Below are 14,846 nucleotides of genomic sequence, written 5' to 3' on the forward strand. Positions count from 1 at the left end.
CATCCAAAGACGACATTTTAAACTGAAATATTAGTGTAGTCTTTATTTCTAAATAACGTTCCCGTTTGTGAAATTGTTGTCGGGACAAACCGGAAGCGCTGTTCTTACCTCCCGTGTGCTGTGTCATGTTGTTCGGATCTCTGCAAAATGTCGCGAGGAAGCAGTGCCGGGTTTGATCGATTCATTACCATCTTTTCTCCCGAAGGCAGACTCTATCAAGTTGGTAAGGACATCCACCGGCTGGTGTAATGTTGTCTTGTGTAGTTTGTACGTTCGTTTTAAAGCTTGTGAGGACGTTTCAGTATTGAAGTTGCACTGAGTGGTGCAGTTCTCAACCTGGACCTCTGCTGTAAGTTGTAACAAAGCTACCAGTACCACCAGTACATGCATTACTTTTACTTACTCATAACGGCTTGTGCCACTTAAATGATAATAAAGGAGGGGTGGGATAACGTTTGTAGAAAAGTGTCATTCAAGTTATTTCATCTTACAGCTTATTTAATAGAAAACAGGAGAAAATGAGTACACTGAATCACAATCAGTGAATGACTTAGGATCCAAGGTTGCTCCTGAAGACTCAACACAGCTACATTTTTAGTAAACTGTAGGGGTTTTCCAATTTATTTCAGTATCTCTACATGATGTTTCAGAGTATGCTTTCAAGGCCATCAACCAAGGTGGGCTAACATCAGTCGCTATCAGGGGAAAGGACAGCGCTGTTATCGTCACACAGAAGAAAGTCCCGGTAAGCAGTAAACCACATGTATAGTTACTTCTTGACAGAAGAAAAATGGCAGGTGCATTTTGGTGTAGATCTTTGCCACTATGAAGCTGTTTGTCAAAACCAGTTATACTGTAACTGTAAGACAGGTCAGCGATGTCAACAAACATGTATACCGACCGTGGAACCAAGAACGCAGTCACACCCAAAACTTAAATTCACAAAAGCTAAGCTCGACTTGATGAGAAAAAAAAAGCGAAATGCTGAGTGAAATTAAAACTGAACAAATTTTGCATGTCGGTGGAAAGGGCAATAAAATTATATCCAAAACAGTCTTCTTCTTCTTCAGCGTTCCAGAAATTTTCTGGTTACGTATGAGCTTGTTTGCCAATTTGGGTTCCCCACACTATACTCTTGAGAGCATAGTCGGCTCACTCCGCTTTCGTTGAGTAGGCATGCTGGGTATTTTCGTGTTTCCATAACCCACCAAACTCCGACATGGATTACAGGATCTTTTCCGTGCGCACTTGGTCTTGTGCTTGCGTGTACACACGAAGGGGGTTAAATCACTAGCAGGTCTGCACATAAGTTGACCTGGGAGATCGGAAAAATCTCCACCAGGCGGTAGCGACCGGGATTCAAACGCATGACCTCCCGATTAGGAGGCCGACGTCTTACCACCACGCCACTGCGCCCGTCAGTCCACTTATTAAGCAGGTCTCTGTTCCACTGTAAAGTGCATATAGTAAGGAAATAAATCATGGCGTTTCTATGAATAATAGACTTGGTTTGAACGTTCATCAGAAAGATTTACACTAAAACTCACCTGTCTTTTGATGTTTATATCATATATTCGTGAACTTCTTTGAGATGTTGATCTGCCAAACTTGCAAAGGAGAATTGAAGCATTAAATAGTGCAAGCCTGTTCTCTTCAATGTGCTTTTCTTTCAGCAAGCCTGTTCCCCGCCAATCACTTTTCTTTTCAGGATTTTGTACTCCCAGCTGATCAAGTTTTATTGCATTAACTGTGACTCTTAGCGACTGACATCTGTGTCAAATGCTTTACAAAATCATTGTGTTTTGTCTAAACAGGACAAACTGCTGGACCCCATCACTGTGACTCATATGTACTCTCTGACAGAAAGGATAGGCTGTGTCATGACTGGCATGATAGGTGAGTGTGCACACTATTCACATACTGTGCAGCCTTTGCTGGAGGAATGCCTTACGGTTGTGCATGGCCAAAAGGCAGAGGGGGTGATGGGTGAGAAAAGAAGAAAATGAAAAAGAGAAAGCATTTGGTAAGCTGCTGATAGAGCAATATGAAGCTTTCAAATAAGTCATATTTGATTCATAACTGACAGCTATTGAGATAGTGTTCATCAGTCTTTTTCTAATCTTCATGTGAAACTGTTCGGCAGAATGCTCTGTCTCAGGGGAATTTTGGTTGTGCTGCTAAAGTTACCCAGAATTAGCACTGAATGTTAACATCATTAGGGTGTGACTCTGGTAGGTGCTTGTTCAACCTCTTAATTCAAAAATAATAACAAGATGAAGGCTTAGAATTTGATAAACATTTTATTTTGACAGAGCCCATTGTGTGGAAATGTATTTGTAAAGGTAAGACACAACTTATTTACAAAAAACTGATTGAACATGTTACGGTCCCAAAATGTATCGAAAAATGGTCTGAATCTTTCGACTGTTTGTTAGATAAGAAGGCTATTTTTCAACATGTTTTTAAAACAACAAAAGACACTTGTCTGAGATGGTTCCAGTACCGATTATTGTAAAGAATTTTGCCCACAGAACGGTTTCTATTTTTGCAAAAAATTGTGGATACGTCATTGTGTACATTTTGCGGTAGAAATGAAGAAACCCTTTTACATATGTTTTGGGAGTGTGATAAAGTGCAGACTTTTTGGATAGAATTTGTAAATTGGCTAAAGGCGAACTGCACCCATTGTGACAATTTAAAACTGTCTAAAGAACTGGTTCTTCTTGGAGTTGCGAACAATGTAGTCACCGATAAAGCTTTTGATGTGTTAGTAATCTGTGCCAAACACCACGTATATATTTCCAAAATGAACAAAAAGACCCCTCATTTTCAGACATTTAGTGGAAATTTTAAGCAAAGATTAATTAGTGAAAAGTATAACGCAGTTGTGAATAATACAGTAGATAAATTTTACAAGGATTGGCGCCTGTATATATATATATGCATGTTTTGATGTAACCCTTAGGATTTTTCTTTCTTAAATCCTTTTGATACTGCGACCACCAAGCCCTGAACATCCCCCCCTCCCCCACCCATCCTCCCACCCCATGTATGTTGTAATTGTTCAAGTGTTTTTCTGTTGTATGGTTCTGTCCCTTTGGTTAGGTGATGTCCTGTAATGTATAGCATATACATGTAAAAAAATAAAAAAAAACTTCACAAAAAGAGAATAAAAATACCAAGATGAAGTGCTTTTAAAGATGAGATAGGGAAAAAATTTAGTTTTCTGTTTCATCATGACATTTGGTCCTTTGTCTATGGGTTCTCTCTAATATAAAATTTCTAAAGTAAATTTTGATTTGATTAATATACTTACCCCAATCACATATTGCATTTGACTACGTCTGAGATGCTAGGTACTGAAAACGCTTACCCATCTAACACAACAAGGGGAAGCAAACCCATCACCAAAAAGGCAAACGTAGCCATGGTAACGAGAGGGTATCCCGGGAGTTACCTCCCCTCTAGTGGATACCACGTCACTTCCTACCACAACACATGGCAACTCATACGACTTGAAGAAAACTCAAACCATAAGCGGGGCAGGCAGGCGGGCGGGCCTACGCTATGTGATTGGGGTAAGTATATTAATCAAATCAAAATTTACTTTAGAAATTGTATATTAAATTACATATTCTTACTCCCAATCACATATTGCAGATAACATCAACAAGGCGGTGGGAAAGAAAAAATTCAACTCCCATTAGAAACCCTGCCAGAAACTGGCCCGCTGCCCAAAAAGGCATGAAGGGCCCGGTGGGAAAGAAAAATTCTAACCCCCTCTAACACCCTTACCAGGAACTGGCCCCCTGCCAACAAGCCAGAAAGGGGCCAGAGAAAATCCTGAAAGACAGCCAGGATGTCGCTTAGACCAAACTTGCTAAAGACACCTTCAGAAAGCTGTGCCTAACCCTTCCTCCCCGGACCGTAAAGAAGGAGGCCCAGGGAGGAAGAAGAGCCCTGGATTACATTAACCCGAGCCGAGAGGAGGGGAAGACAATCTGACCCCCCCCCCCTTCTTGTTGGAGGGCTATGCCAAAGCCCGACAACAACTGAGCGAAATAGGTCAGCTCCAGAGAGGAGTGACCAAACTCCGCGCAAAAAGAAAGAGAAAGACCTGAGTACAACGTACCAGAGTCCGACCCGATGATAAGAAACTCAAAAAGAGCATAAGCGTTCCGAAAGTTCCAAGAACGTGAAGAAACGCTCACCCCCCCTAAGCACACTGTCTGCTACTCTGTGTTAGAGTACAAACTAACCAAGAAACGATCAAGGTACTCTTAGGAAGTGACACAAGAAAACAACAGGAAAACCCTGACTGCGATCTTTTGACATCGTCACCCCTAAAGCATGCTAAAGAAGGGTGCCGTAAACGGCAGACCTGCTGCTCTCAAAAGAGATGGTAACCCGAAATCCTCTATCCGTTCGTGCCAAAGCAGGGAAGGATAGTACGAGGAAGCCGATACTTGCTACAAGCATAAGCACCCGAAAGTGCGGGAGTCACAGAGGGCAAAAGTCTAGAGTGACCAGTAACCATGACCAAAATGGCCCCCCAAGCCATAGAGCTCGCAGTTCAGTCCGCTTGTAGGTAATTGCAACCGAATCAAGAACCCAAAGCCGAAAACACGACTGGTAAGCATACCAGACAAAGCGTGAAGCCGACCAGCCAAAAGACTCCCGAGACAAGGGGTCTCAGGAAAAAGACTGGAAATTATATCCCAGATCAAATCAAGAGCCCTCCTGGGTTTGAGCGAAAGGCCCGAAAAAGCCTGTCCACGTCTGAAAGACTGAGGGACAAACACTGAGCCAACGGGCCAACACCATAAACATAGTAGCCTGTGATAGAAGGGTGACTGTAGCAAGAAACCCGACCGAACGGAAGTCGTACTGACTCGCCTCAGAAAGAGGATGCAGAAAGACTAGAAATCTACCGACACAGGCGCCGGAAATGCCATAGCTACCTGTGAAATGCAGGAGACAATCGCACAGGTCAAGACTAAAAGCCATAATGTCCGTAGGACAGTCCTAATTCCGAAGTACCCGCCGCACGCAGGTAAACGGAAGAAAATAGGAACATTAGCCAGCTCCCCCCTTCCAGAAGGAGAGGACTGGCCAAAACTGAGAGAGAAGGTAAGCCACAAAGAATGACTCCGCCGACCTACATTGCCAAAGACAACGCCCCCTCAGAAAACTGGATGTAACCTCCGAGGCCAACTCAAGAACAGCTTAAGTTAGGACGAAACACCAGAACAAGTCTGCTCGCCGAGAAAGGCAGAGTCGGACCCAGCGACAGACAATAATGACCACCAAGGTCAATCTTTGTTCTAAAACCCTGACGTAACTTCCCGCAGTGGGGCACTGCGGTTATGAAATTAAACGCCCCTCCTGTTTTTGGAACCGCAGGAGCTTTCTAGTTTGCTGTTAGGTAGATTTTTGGTTCTTTTTTCCTGTCATGCTCTCTTTTTCTTCATGAATTCTTTTCTTTTTTCTGCCTTCTTGCTCATTCACCTGTATTTTTTCCAAAAATCTCTTCTCTTGCCGCTTGCCTCGCGATTCATGTATAGTTTAATCTGTTAGTGTTCTGATGTAAGTCCAGCAGTAGATAGGTTAAGCCTATTTTAACATACTGGAAACTGGTAATCTTCCAGTAGGTATTAATTTAGTTTTACTAAAGCCTGCTGGGACACAAGTAATGGGTTAGTGCATTTGTAAACAGGAATCGCTTGACAAGTGGCCCCCTTCATCCCCCCCTTCCTCGTCCTGATATGGCTCTGCGTGGTCGGCTGGACGTTAAGCAACAAATAAACAAACAAACAAACCCTGACGTAACTGAGACGCCGGTAAGAGAACCACCTCTCCGGCCAGCCGGAAGTGCGACAGAAGCAGCAGCCCGTGGCTGAAACAACTGTTCGCCGCCTGAGGGAGGGCACACGTAACCCCGAAGGGCAGAGAAGCGAGGATCAAGCACCTGATCTCCGCTCACACTGCTGCGGAAAAAGAGTGGCCGAGCGAAAGAAAATGCCGAAGTCACATCCACCAGAGGCAGAAAAAAGTACACCGAATAACCGGAAAACCGGAAACGCGCGTACCAGAACATCATACCAGTTGATACCCTGACTGACAGCGAGTCAGAAACAGCCAAATGACGTCCAAGACGACGGAACGGAATAGACAGAAGCCCCTCCCACCGGAAAGGTGACGAGACAACTACCCCGGCCGAGGAGCTGGAACGCCCGAAAGCGGCAGCCGTTCCTTTCTCCCAGAAAGCAACCGGAAAGAAGAGGAACAGTATATCCAGCCACAGCCAGAAATGCGACCGACCAAGTCGCAGCATGCGAAAACTAAGGCTGCTGAGACTGAGACCGGAAGCTGAAAAGCCCGGAAGCCAGTCTCCGGTCAACCCCAGCAGAGCCACAGAGTGACCATGTGGTGAGAGACTTAATATTCCCAAAAGGAAGGTACCGGGAAGTAACGTCCGCCACAGCTGCAAGAATAGCCTTGAGCCTTGACGAAAATCCCGACCATGTCCCTTCGCTGACCACCAACTGAACCTCAGAGTGGACTAAAAAGGACAAAGACCGAAGCCATAAACCCAGCGGTGGGAGGAAGAACGGAATACCCGGAAACCGGAAAACCGTAACCCAGAAAAGGACCTCACTCATCCCTTGACCATGAGGCAAAGGGTAAGTAGACCACCCCTCCGACCGCAGGCCCGGGCAAGAGGCCGTGCAACGCCCTCCGGGCGAAGCACCGACTGCCCTGACCAAATCACAGAGTGCTGAAAGCCGACTGCTATTGTTCCCTCTCTGACGTTCCACCGGAAGTGACAGAGAGAGGAACAGCATACCCGACCGAAGCCGGAAACGCCGCCGCCGAAACCACAGAAAGCGGAAACAAAGGCTGCGTAGGCTGAGGCAGGAAGCCCTAAAGCCAGGAGGCCAGTCTGCGGCCCATCCTACCACCAACGACGGGACGTACAAGTGAAGGAGGGCCTATCGCCAGACACTGTTGCCTTCTCCCTGCCATCCAAAGGAATTGCCAAGAAGAAGAACAGCAAACCCGGCCGAAGCCGGCTAGCAGCCGACGTAACCGTCACGACGGAAACGAAGACTGCAGAGGCTGAGGCCAAAGCCAGAAAGCCCGAAGGCCCGTGTGTGGTCCACCCAAAACCGAGCGTCAAAGCGAACCTGTGTAGGTGGACCTACGCTTTCAGTCAAAACCGAAAACGCAGCCGCCGAGACCGCCACCGCGGAAACGAAGACTGCATAGACTGAGGCCGGAAGCCATAAAGCCCGAAGGCCAGTCTGCGATCCCCCGTACACCGCCGCTACCGCGTACGTGTGTAGGTGGACCTATACTTCCGGCCGAAACCGGAACCGTTTATCCCGGCCGAAACCGGAAACGGCCGCAGCTACCAGTCAACAAAGTCCGAACCTGCAACAGGAGTTCTTGTTAACTGGCCGCAAACCACCCAAAAACGCAGCCACCAAAACCGCCACCGCAGAAACAAAGACTGCAAAGACTGAGGCTGGAAGCCATCATGCCCGGAGGCCAGTGTACGGTCCCGCCATACACGGCAGCTGCAGCGTACGTGTATAGGTGGACCTATAATTCCGGCCGAAACCGAAAACGCAGCCGCCGGAACCACAAGAGCGGAAACGACGACTGCATAGACTGAGGCCGGAAGCCATAAAGCCCGGAGGCCAGTCTGCGGTCCCTCCTACACCGCAGCAGAAGCATACGTGTGTAGGTGGACCTATATTTCCAGTAAAAAACCGGAAATGCAGCCGCCGAAACCGCCACAGCGGAAACGAAGACTGCATAGACTGAAGCCGGAAGCCATAAAGCCCGGAGGCCAGTCTGTGGTTCCCCCTACCCCGCCACATAAGCGTACGTGTGTAGGAGGACCTATATTCCCAGTAAACACCGGGAACGCAGCCGCCGAAACCACCACAGCGGAAACGGAGACTGCATAGACTGAGGCCAGAAGCCATGAAGCCCGGAGGCCAGTCTGCGGTACGTCCTACCACGTCGCCACAGCGTACGTGTGTAGGTGGACCCATGCTTCCGGCCGAAACCGGAAACGCAGCCGCCGAAACCGCCGACAGCGGAAACGAAGACTGCATAGACTGAGGCCGGAAGCCAAAAAACCCGAAGGCCAGTCTATCCCGGCCGAAACCGGAAACGGCCGCCGCTGCCAGCCAACAAGTTCCACGGTCCTGAGACAGGCGGAAATGTCGGCCGGCGGCAAGCCACCGCTGTGTTTATCCCGGCCGAAACCGGGAAGGTTCGCCGCTGCCAGTCAACAAGTTCCGCGGTCCTGAGACAGGCGGAAATGTCGGCCGGCGGCAAGCCACCGCTGTGTTTATCCCGGCCGAAACCGGGAAGGGTCGCCGCTGCCAGTCAACAGTTGCGCGGTCCTGAGACAGGCGAACGTGCCAACTGACAGCAAACCACCCCTGCTGGTCAACCAACCCAAGCCTCGTAAGGTGGTGCCGGCCGACCAGCAGAGTGCAGGTAGTGACTCTGCCCATGTGAGCTGTTTCCCAGCAGGGAATGTCTCGTCGCCTCACCAGGGCAGTCGGACCAGCTCTACTTACTTGAGAGTCCACCTGAGGAGGCGGAAACCGCTGAGGCAGGAACCTGAAATCCGGAAACCGGAAGGCACGACCAGGTAAGCAAGTGACAGCACATCCCCCACCGCAGAACGGAAGGGCGGCACTGCCGGAAACAACAGAGCGCTGCATAACCTCGTACACTATCAGCGGACCGCTGGAACGAGGGACTGAAACAAAGCGGACACACACTCCCCCTGCTCCAACCAGAGCAAAGGAGGGAACAATAGTAACGCTAGAACACACAGAACTAGCACTATACCAAGAGTAGCGGCCTACGACCGAACTCGGAAGATTCTCTCCGTTTATCGGGGTCAGCCCAGCTGACCAACAAACAAACGAACAACACGAAAAATTACTGACAAACACAAGTCCGAACGGACAGAAAGCTCAGTAACACACAATGTTTAAAGAACCACAAACACCACGCTTGCAAACTACTAGAGTAGACAAGCGGAGGCTAACACACCAAAATATCACAGTCAACACACTGACCAGAATACAAAATGGCTAAAACGCACAAAGTCACTGACAAACATGTCCCAAAGGACGAAAACATCAGTAACTAAACATAGCAAAAAAGTTGGTAGAAACAAACAAGAACGGGCTCACCAAAAGAAGCCCGCACGGGTGAAAGACGAGTAACGTGGCCGGCCTGTGAGGAACTCACACCTGGCAGCCACGGAGCGAAAATTTCAACAACCTCTCTCATGAGACGCTGAAAATCGTATGAGTGCCACGTGTAGGAAGTGACGTGGTATCCACTAGAGGGGAGGTAACTCCCGGGATACCCTCTCGTTACCATGGCTACGTTTGCCTTTTTGGTGATGGGTTTGCTTCCCCTTGTTGTGTTAGATGGGTAAGCGTTTTCAGTACCTAGCATCTCAGACGTAGTCAAATGCAATATGTGATTGGGAGTAAGAATATGTAATTTAATCCAAAGATTTCTGTATTGTTGTGTGTGCAGCTGATAGCCAGTCACAAGTGCAGCGTGCACGCTATGAGGCAGCCAAGTGGAAGTACACCTTTGGGTATGAAATTCCTGTGGACATTCTCTGCAAGCGCATTGCTAACATCAACCAGGTGTACACACAGAGTGCAGAAATGAGACCGCTTGGCTGTTGTGAGTACACTCCATTTACATGGTTGGGATTCTTCCGGTATATGCTGGAAATACGGAATCGATTGTGGCCTCTTTTTTTTTGGGGGGGGGGGGGGGGGGACTGTTCGGTTGAGGTTGGTTCAGGATTCATGACATTTTTCAGTCCCACCCATGCATTTACTGGCATTTTAATCCTAATTTCCAGCTTTTTCTTGTGAGTCTGGAGAAGTGAAGGTCATTGCTGCTTTTATCTATGACCAGTTTTGATAGGAATGAGAGTGAGAGTGTGGGATTGTCACTTGATGTCGAGAGTTTGTTTTGTCCAGAGGTGAGCATAAAAAAAGACAATTTAGCAAACAAGGGAAAGTATAGGTGTCAATCTCACTGCATGCTCAGTTATAATCAAATCTGAAAAGTTCTGAGATAGCCATAGTAGTTTAGTACCCTTGTGCCTCATACCCACTCCTGTCATTATCAATTTCAAATTAGGTTTTGCAGATTTTTGTAGCAACGTTTAATTCAGTACTATAAACTTGTTTCAGGTATGATCCTGATCGGCTATGATGAAGAGAACGGCCCACAGGTGTTCAAAACAGACCCCGCTGGCTACTACTGCGGCTTCAAGGCTACGTCTGCTGGTTCCAAACAGCTGGAGGCCAATGGCTTCCTGGAGAAAAAGATCAAGAAGAAACAGGATTTCACATACAGTGAAGCAGTAGAGGTGAGTAACACTTGTATGAATAGGATTGTTGTTAATAGCAAATTTGCACAATACCCCGCTTGGATAGCTCTCTGTTGCGAGAGGTAAGGAAGGTTCACTTCCCTGCGGACAAACTTTTTGCTCTCAAGAGTTATCGTTCCTTCCATACGCTACAATGGCTACCGAACAGCAGAATTTTCATGCGATTGCAAGTACCAAAGTTCCAAATGACCTCTAAGAAAGAAAAATACAACATTCACGATACAAGAAACCGCATCTGATACAGTTATTGAACAGACAACGGAGTACCGGGATGGCACGTATGTTTGACGTTGAAGACAAGTCAGCCATCGCTTCACAAGCGCTGGTGTTCTCTGGCTTATGTTTAAAAAAAAACTTGATTGCCTCTCCTTTGTGTACCATGCTTGGGTACTCTGAACTAACTTTAGGATTATTCTTGCGGCTATCATTACTACTCTGAACTAACTTTAGGATTATTCTTGCGGCTATCATTACTGCAGCCCTCTGCTGCACAGCGCAAATTCACCATTTTCAAGGCGAAGTGTCTGCACGGAGACGCAACCTCTCACAGAGCTCTCAAAACATGCCTGCAGATTGAGGCAGATCTCGCAAGGCCACGCAAGATAACGCGGATTTATAGCGTGATTTCGTGGCTGGCGCCGGATAGGGCAAGCCGCCTATTGTACTGCAAGATTGTTCATGCTTTTTGAGGGGGCGAAACAGTTGCTTTCCTTTGTACTTTCTGTTTTGACTGGCTGTGCTTTGTGTTTGAACTAGCAAAAACATTCATTCTCGTGTCAGTTTTTTAAAGTTCAGTATGCAAGCCGTGTTTTATACCTTGTGTTTTCAAAAGCTTATTCAACATTCTTTCTTGATTATCTTTTGTTTCAGAATGCCATCACATGTTTGTCAACAGTCCTGTCAGCAGACTTCAAAGCATCAGAGGTTGAAGTTGGTGTCGTAACTGGAGACAACCATGACTTCAGGTGCGTGTTTGTGTATGATGTGTGCGCACTTGTTAATTTACTTGCCAGTTAGATTACTTGCGAGTTAGACTCAGGTAAACATTGATTTTGTTCAACATGGGTTTTGTGCAGACAGTATTTTTTGCAATTCAATGAAAGGGCGACCACCCAGTAAAGTCTTAGTTCAATGATGTTCTTTTTGTGGTTTAGTGGTTAGCAACAATGTAACTGACAACTTCAAACTGAATTTTGGTGCTTTCCTCTAACATATTTGAAAAAAAATCAATGTTTACCTGTGTCAAGTTTCTTTTTTGGGAGAGTATTATATATATAAAGACTCTGTGTTGAGTTGCTGTCCTGGGGTTGGGTGGGGCCTTTTTAACTTAGTTGCAAGCAGATGTGCAACACTTTTCAAGAAATGGCAGTAAGAAAAAGGGTTTAGACATCTCTGTTTCATTAAAATAAGTGAAATTATTTGTTAACAAGAGGCGAAGCCTTCAAGGCTCACGTAAGAAATCGACAAACAGTAACACAAACTCAATCACTTCGTCACACATACACACACACACACACACACACAGTAAACGGCATAGGTGACACTGTGCAAGAAAGCGAGACACTAGATCTAGATCTGAATGGCCGATTTCGAAGAAAAAGCTAGTCTCGGCCCGCTCACATTAACAATGACCGAGACTTTCAGTAATTCCTTCGCGTGACGTCTAACCCTCTTACGTCATAATGTGACGTCTTCAAATGTTGTGACGTCTTCAAATGTTAAAGTTTCTACCACAGACATACATACATACATACATACGCACCCACGCACACACAGACAGACAAAAGTTAGCAACGCATAGGCTACACTTACGTGAGCCAAAAATGTGTTTGTTAAACAGCTTCTTTGAAGTATGTGTGTGCGGTTAAAAAGCATTTGATTTATACTGATGTTTTATGATATTTGTGTTTGCGTCGTCGTTCTGTACTCAAGAAGGTCACTTTGTGTTTCAGGATTTTGAGCGAAGCAGATATCGACGTACACCTTACTGCTATAGCTGAAAAAGACTGAGCCATAACCTTCATCGCCTAATTTTCATTGGCTTCTGTGTTTTGTTTTGACATCTGTTGTGTGGGAGACTGATTTCACTTTGTCCCTGTTGCTATTTCATCAATTGGGGTGGGGAGGGGTGCAGGTGTGTTCACTTGGACAGCAAGGCTGCATGAAAATGAACATATGAACAATTTCAGGTGTTATAACTAGCTTTATTTGTTTCAGGGGGAAGACATCTTGCTTGCAGGAAAAAAAGTTAGAACACCAATTATTTTTTCTGTTGCGTTTTTTGTTGTACAAGTAATTGCAGTGCAACACTTTTAACTTTAAGTGTCAAACTTAAATACACTTGTAGATCTATTGACTGCTGTCACAAACTTTAGGATGTGTTGGTTACATGAGCCATTAAGGTGTCTGTGGCGTAGCCCTTAATTTGAGATCATACTGTACTGTCCACATGAAGTGTGAAAGATTCTTGTAAAGACTTCTGTTTGTTCTGAGAGTTTTATTAAACACAACCTGAAGTATCGCAAATCTTGTGGGAAAATTGAGAGAGGAGTTGTGTGTGTGTGTGTGTGTGTGTGTGTGTGTGTAGTGGTACATGCTTTCATTAGCATGGCATGCCTGGTTTGGAAACAAAAGTGTGGTTGCTTTTTTCATTGCATGGCACAAACCAAGTCCTGCAACACATACATACAAATCATAGAGAAGCTGAACCTCTTCAGTTGGAAAAGCTACGTAGACTGATTGCCTGCATTTTCATTTCATGCAGAAAAGCATGGGTGCAACTCTGCCGGCTACACGCCGGCAGCCGGTTTTTGGTTTCATCGGCTGCCGATGCTTTTGTTCCAGGAGAGGTTTTTTTTTGGCATTTTAAATACTAAACAAGAGGCGAAGCCATCAAGGCTCACGTAAGAAATCGACAAACAGTAACACAAACTCAATCACTCCGTCACACACACACACACACACACACACACACACACACACACACACACACAAACACACACACACACACACACACACACACACACACACACACACACACACACACACACACACACAGAAAGAGCATAGGTGAAACTGCAAGAAAGCGAGACACTAGATCTAGATCTGTCTGTCTGCATGTAGCCTACTTACAAGGACACGACTGCCAACTAGTCTCGGCGCGCTCAAAATAATAATGACCGAGACTTTCAGTACTTCCTTCGCGTGACCCTCTTACGTCATAATGTGACGTCAATGTAATGTGACGTCTTCAAATGTTAGAGTTTCTACCACAGACATACACACGCACAGACGCACGCACGCACGCACGCACAGACAGACAAAGTTACGATCGCATAGGCTACACTTATGTGAGCCAACAAGAAGGGCAAAACCCATAAGACTCACATGCTTGACCTTGACCTTCAAATAACTAAACCTAGCAATGACATCATACACTAAGAACTGCTTTACACATTTTTCCTACCAAAATACATGTGACCTTGACTCAAGGTCATCCAAGATCATGCAACACAAAGCTGTTAATTCAAGACATAGGAAGTACAATGGTGCTTATTGGCTTTTTCTACCATGAGATATGGTCACTTTTAGTGGTTCACTACCTTATTTTGGTCACATTTCATAAGGGTCAAAGTGACCTTGACCTTGATCATATGTGACCAAATGTGTCTCATGATGAAAGCATAACATGTGCCCACATAATTTTTAAGTTTGAAACAGTTATCTTCCATAGTTCAGGGTCAAGGTCACTTCAAAATATGTATACAATCCAACTTTGAAGAGCTCCTGTGACCTTGACCTTGAAGCAAGGTAAACCAAACTGGTATCAAAAGATGGGGCTTACTTTGCCCTATATATCATATATAGGTGAGGTATTCAATCTCAAAAACTTCAGAGAAAATGTGAAAAATGTGAAAAATAGCTGTTTTTTAGACATTTATGGCCCCTGCGACCTTGACCTTGAAGCAAGGTCACATCTTGCCAAATTTGATACTGATAGACTGAATAGTGTCCAAGAAATATCCAACGTTAAAGTTTTCCGGACGGACGGACGGACGGACGGACGACTCGGGTGAGTACATAGACTCACTTTTGCTTCGCATGTGAGTCAAAAAGCTGGACCCCAACTTTTGCCGGTTTTTGGAATTTTCCAGGTTGCACCCATGGAAAAGTATTGACAATTGAATCCACACAATACTATCACGCTTGGGAATATTCAGACATATTCAAAAGTAGATCACTTCGAAGTAAAATTTAACTGAAAATGTTTTCAATAACAAGGGCAGACCAGTGAGTTTGTAAGGGTGTGCGCTCAAAATTTAAAAGTGTAAATCGAGGTCGCGAAGCGCACGTCTGAGACTGCGATTTAGTTTGAAGGAGCCAAATG

The 14,846-nt window shown here is 45.7% G+C and overlaps 1 protein-coding gene across 1 annotated transcript; it reads left to right on the forward strand.

The window, feature by feature from the left end:
• Positions 1–65: 65 nt before the first annotated feature.
• Positions 66–12,979, forward strand: LOC138953169 (proteasome subunit alpha type-6-like). Its single transcript, XM_070324968.1, has 7 exons — positions 66–223; positions 651–745; positions 1,815–1,896; positions 9,583–9,738; positions 10,260–10,438; positions 11,330–11,424; positions 12,412–12,979. Exons 1-7 carry the CDS (start codon positions 148–150, stop codon positions 12,467–12,469), a joined length of 741 nt encoding a protein of 246 aa, XP_070181069.1. The 5' UTR covers positions 66–147; the 3' UTR covers positions 12,470–12,979.
• Positions 12,980–14,846: the final 1,867 nt, after the last annotated feature.

The sequence above is a fragment of the Littorina saxatilis genome, linkage group LG17 (assembly GCF_037325665.1).
Source record: "Littorina saxatilis isolate snail1 linkage group LG17, US_GU_Lsax_2.0, whole genome shotgun sequence".
Lineage (NCBI taxonomy): Eukaryota > Metazoa > Mollusca > Gastropoda > Littorinimorpha > Littorinidae > Littorina > Littorina saxatilis.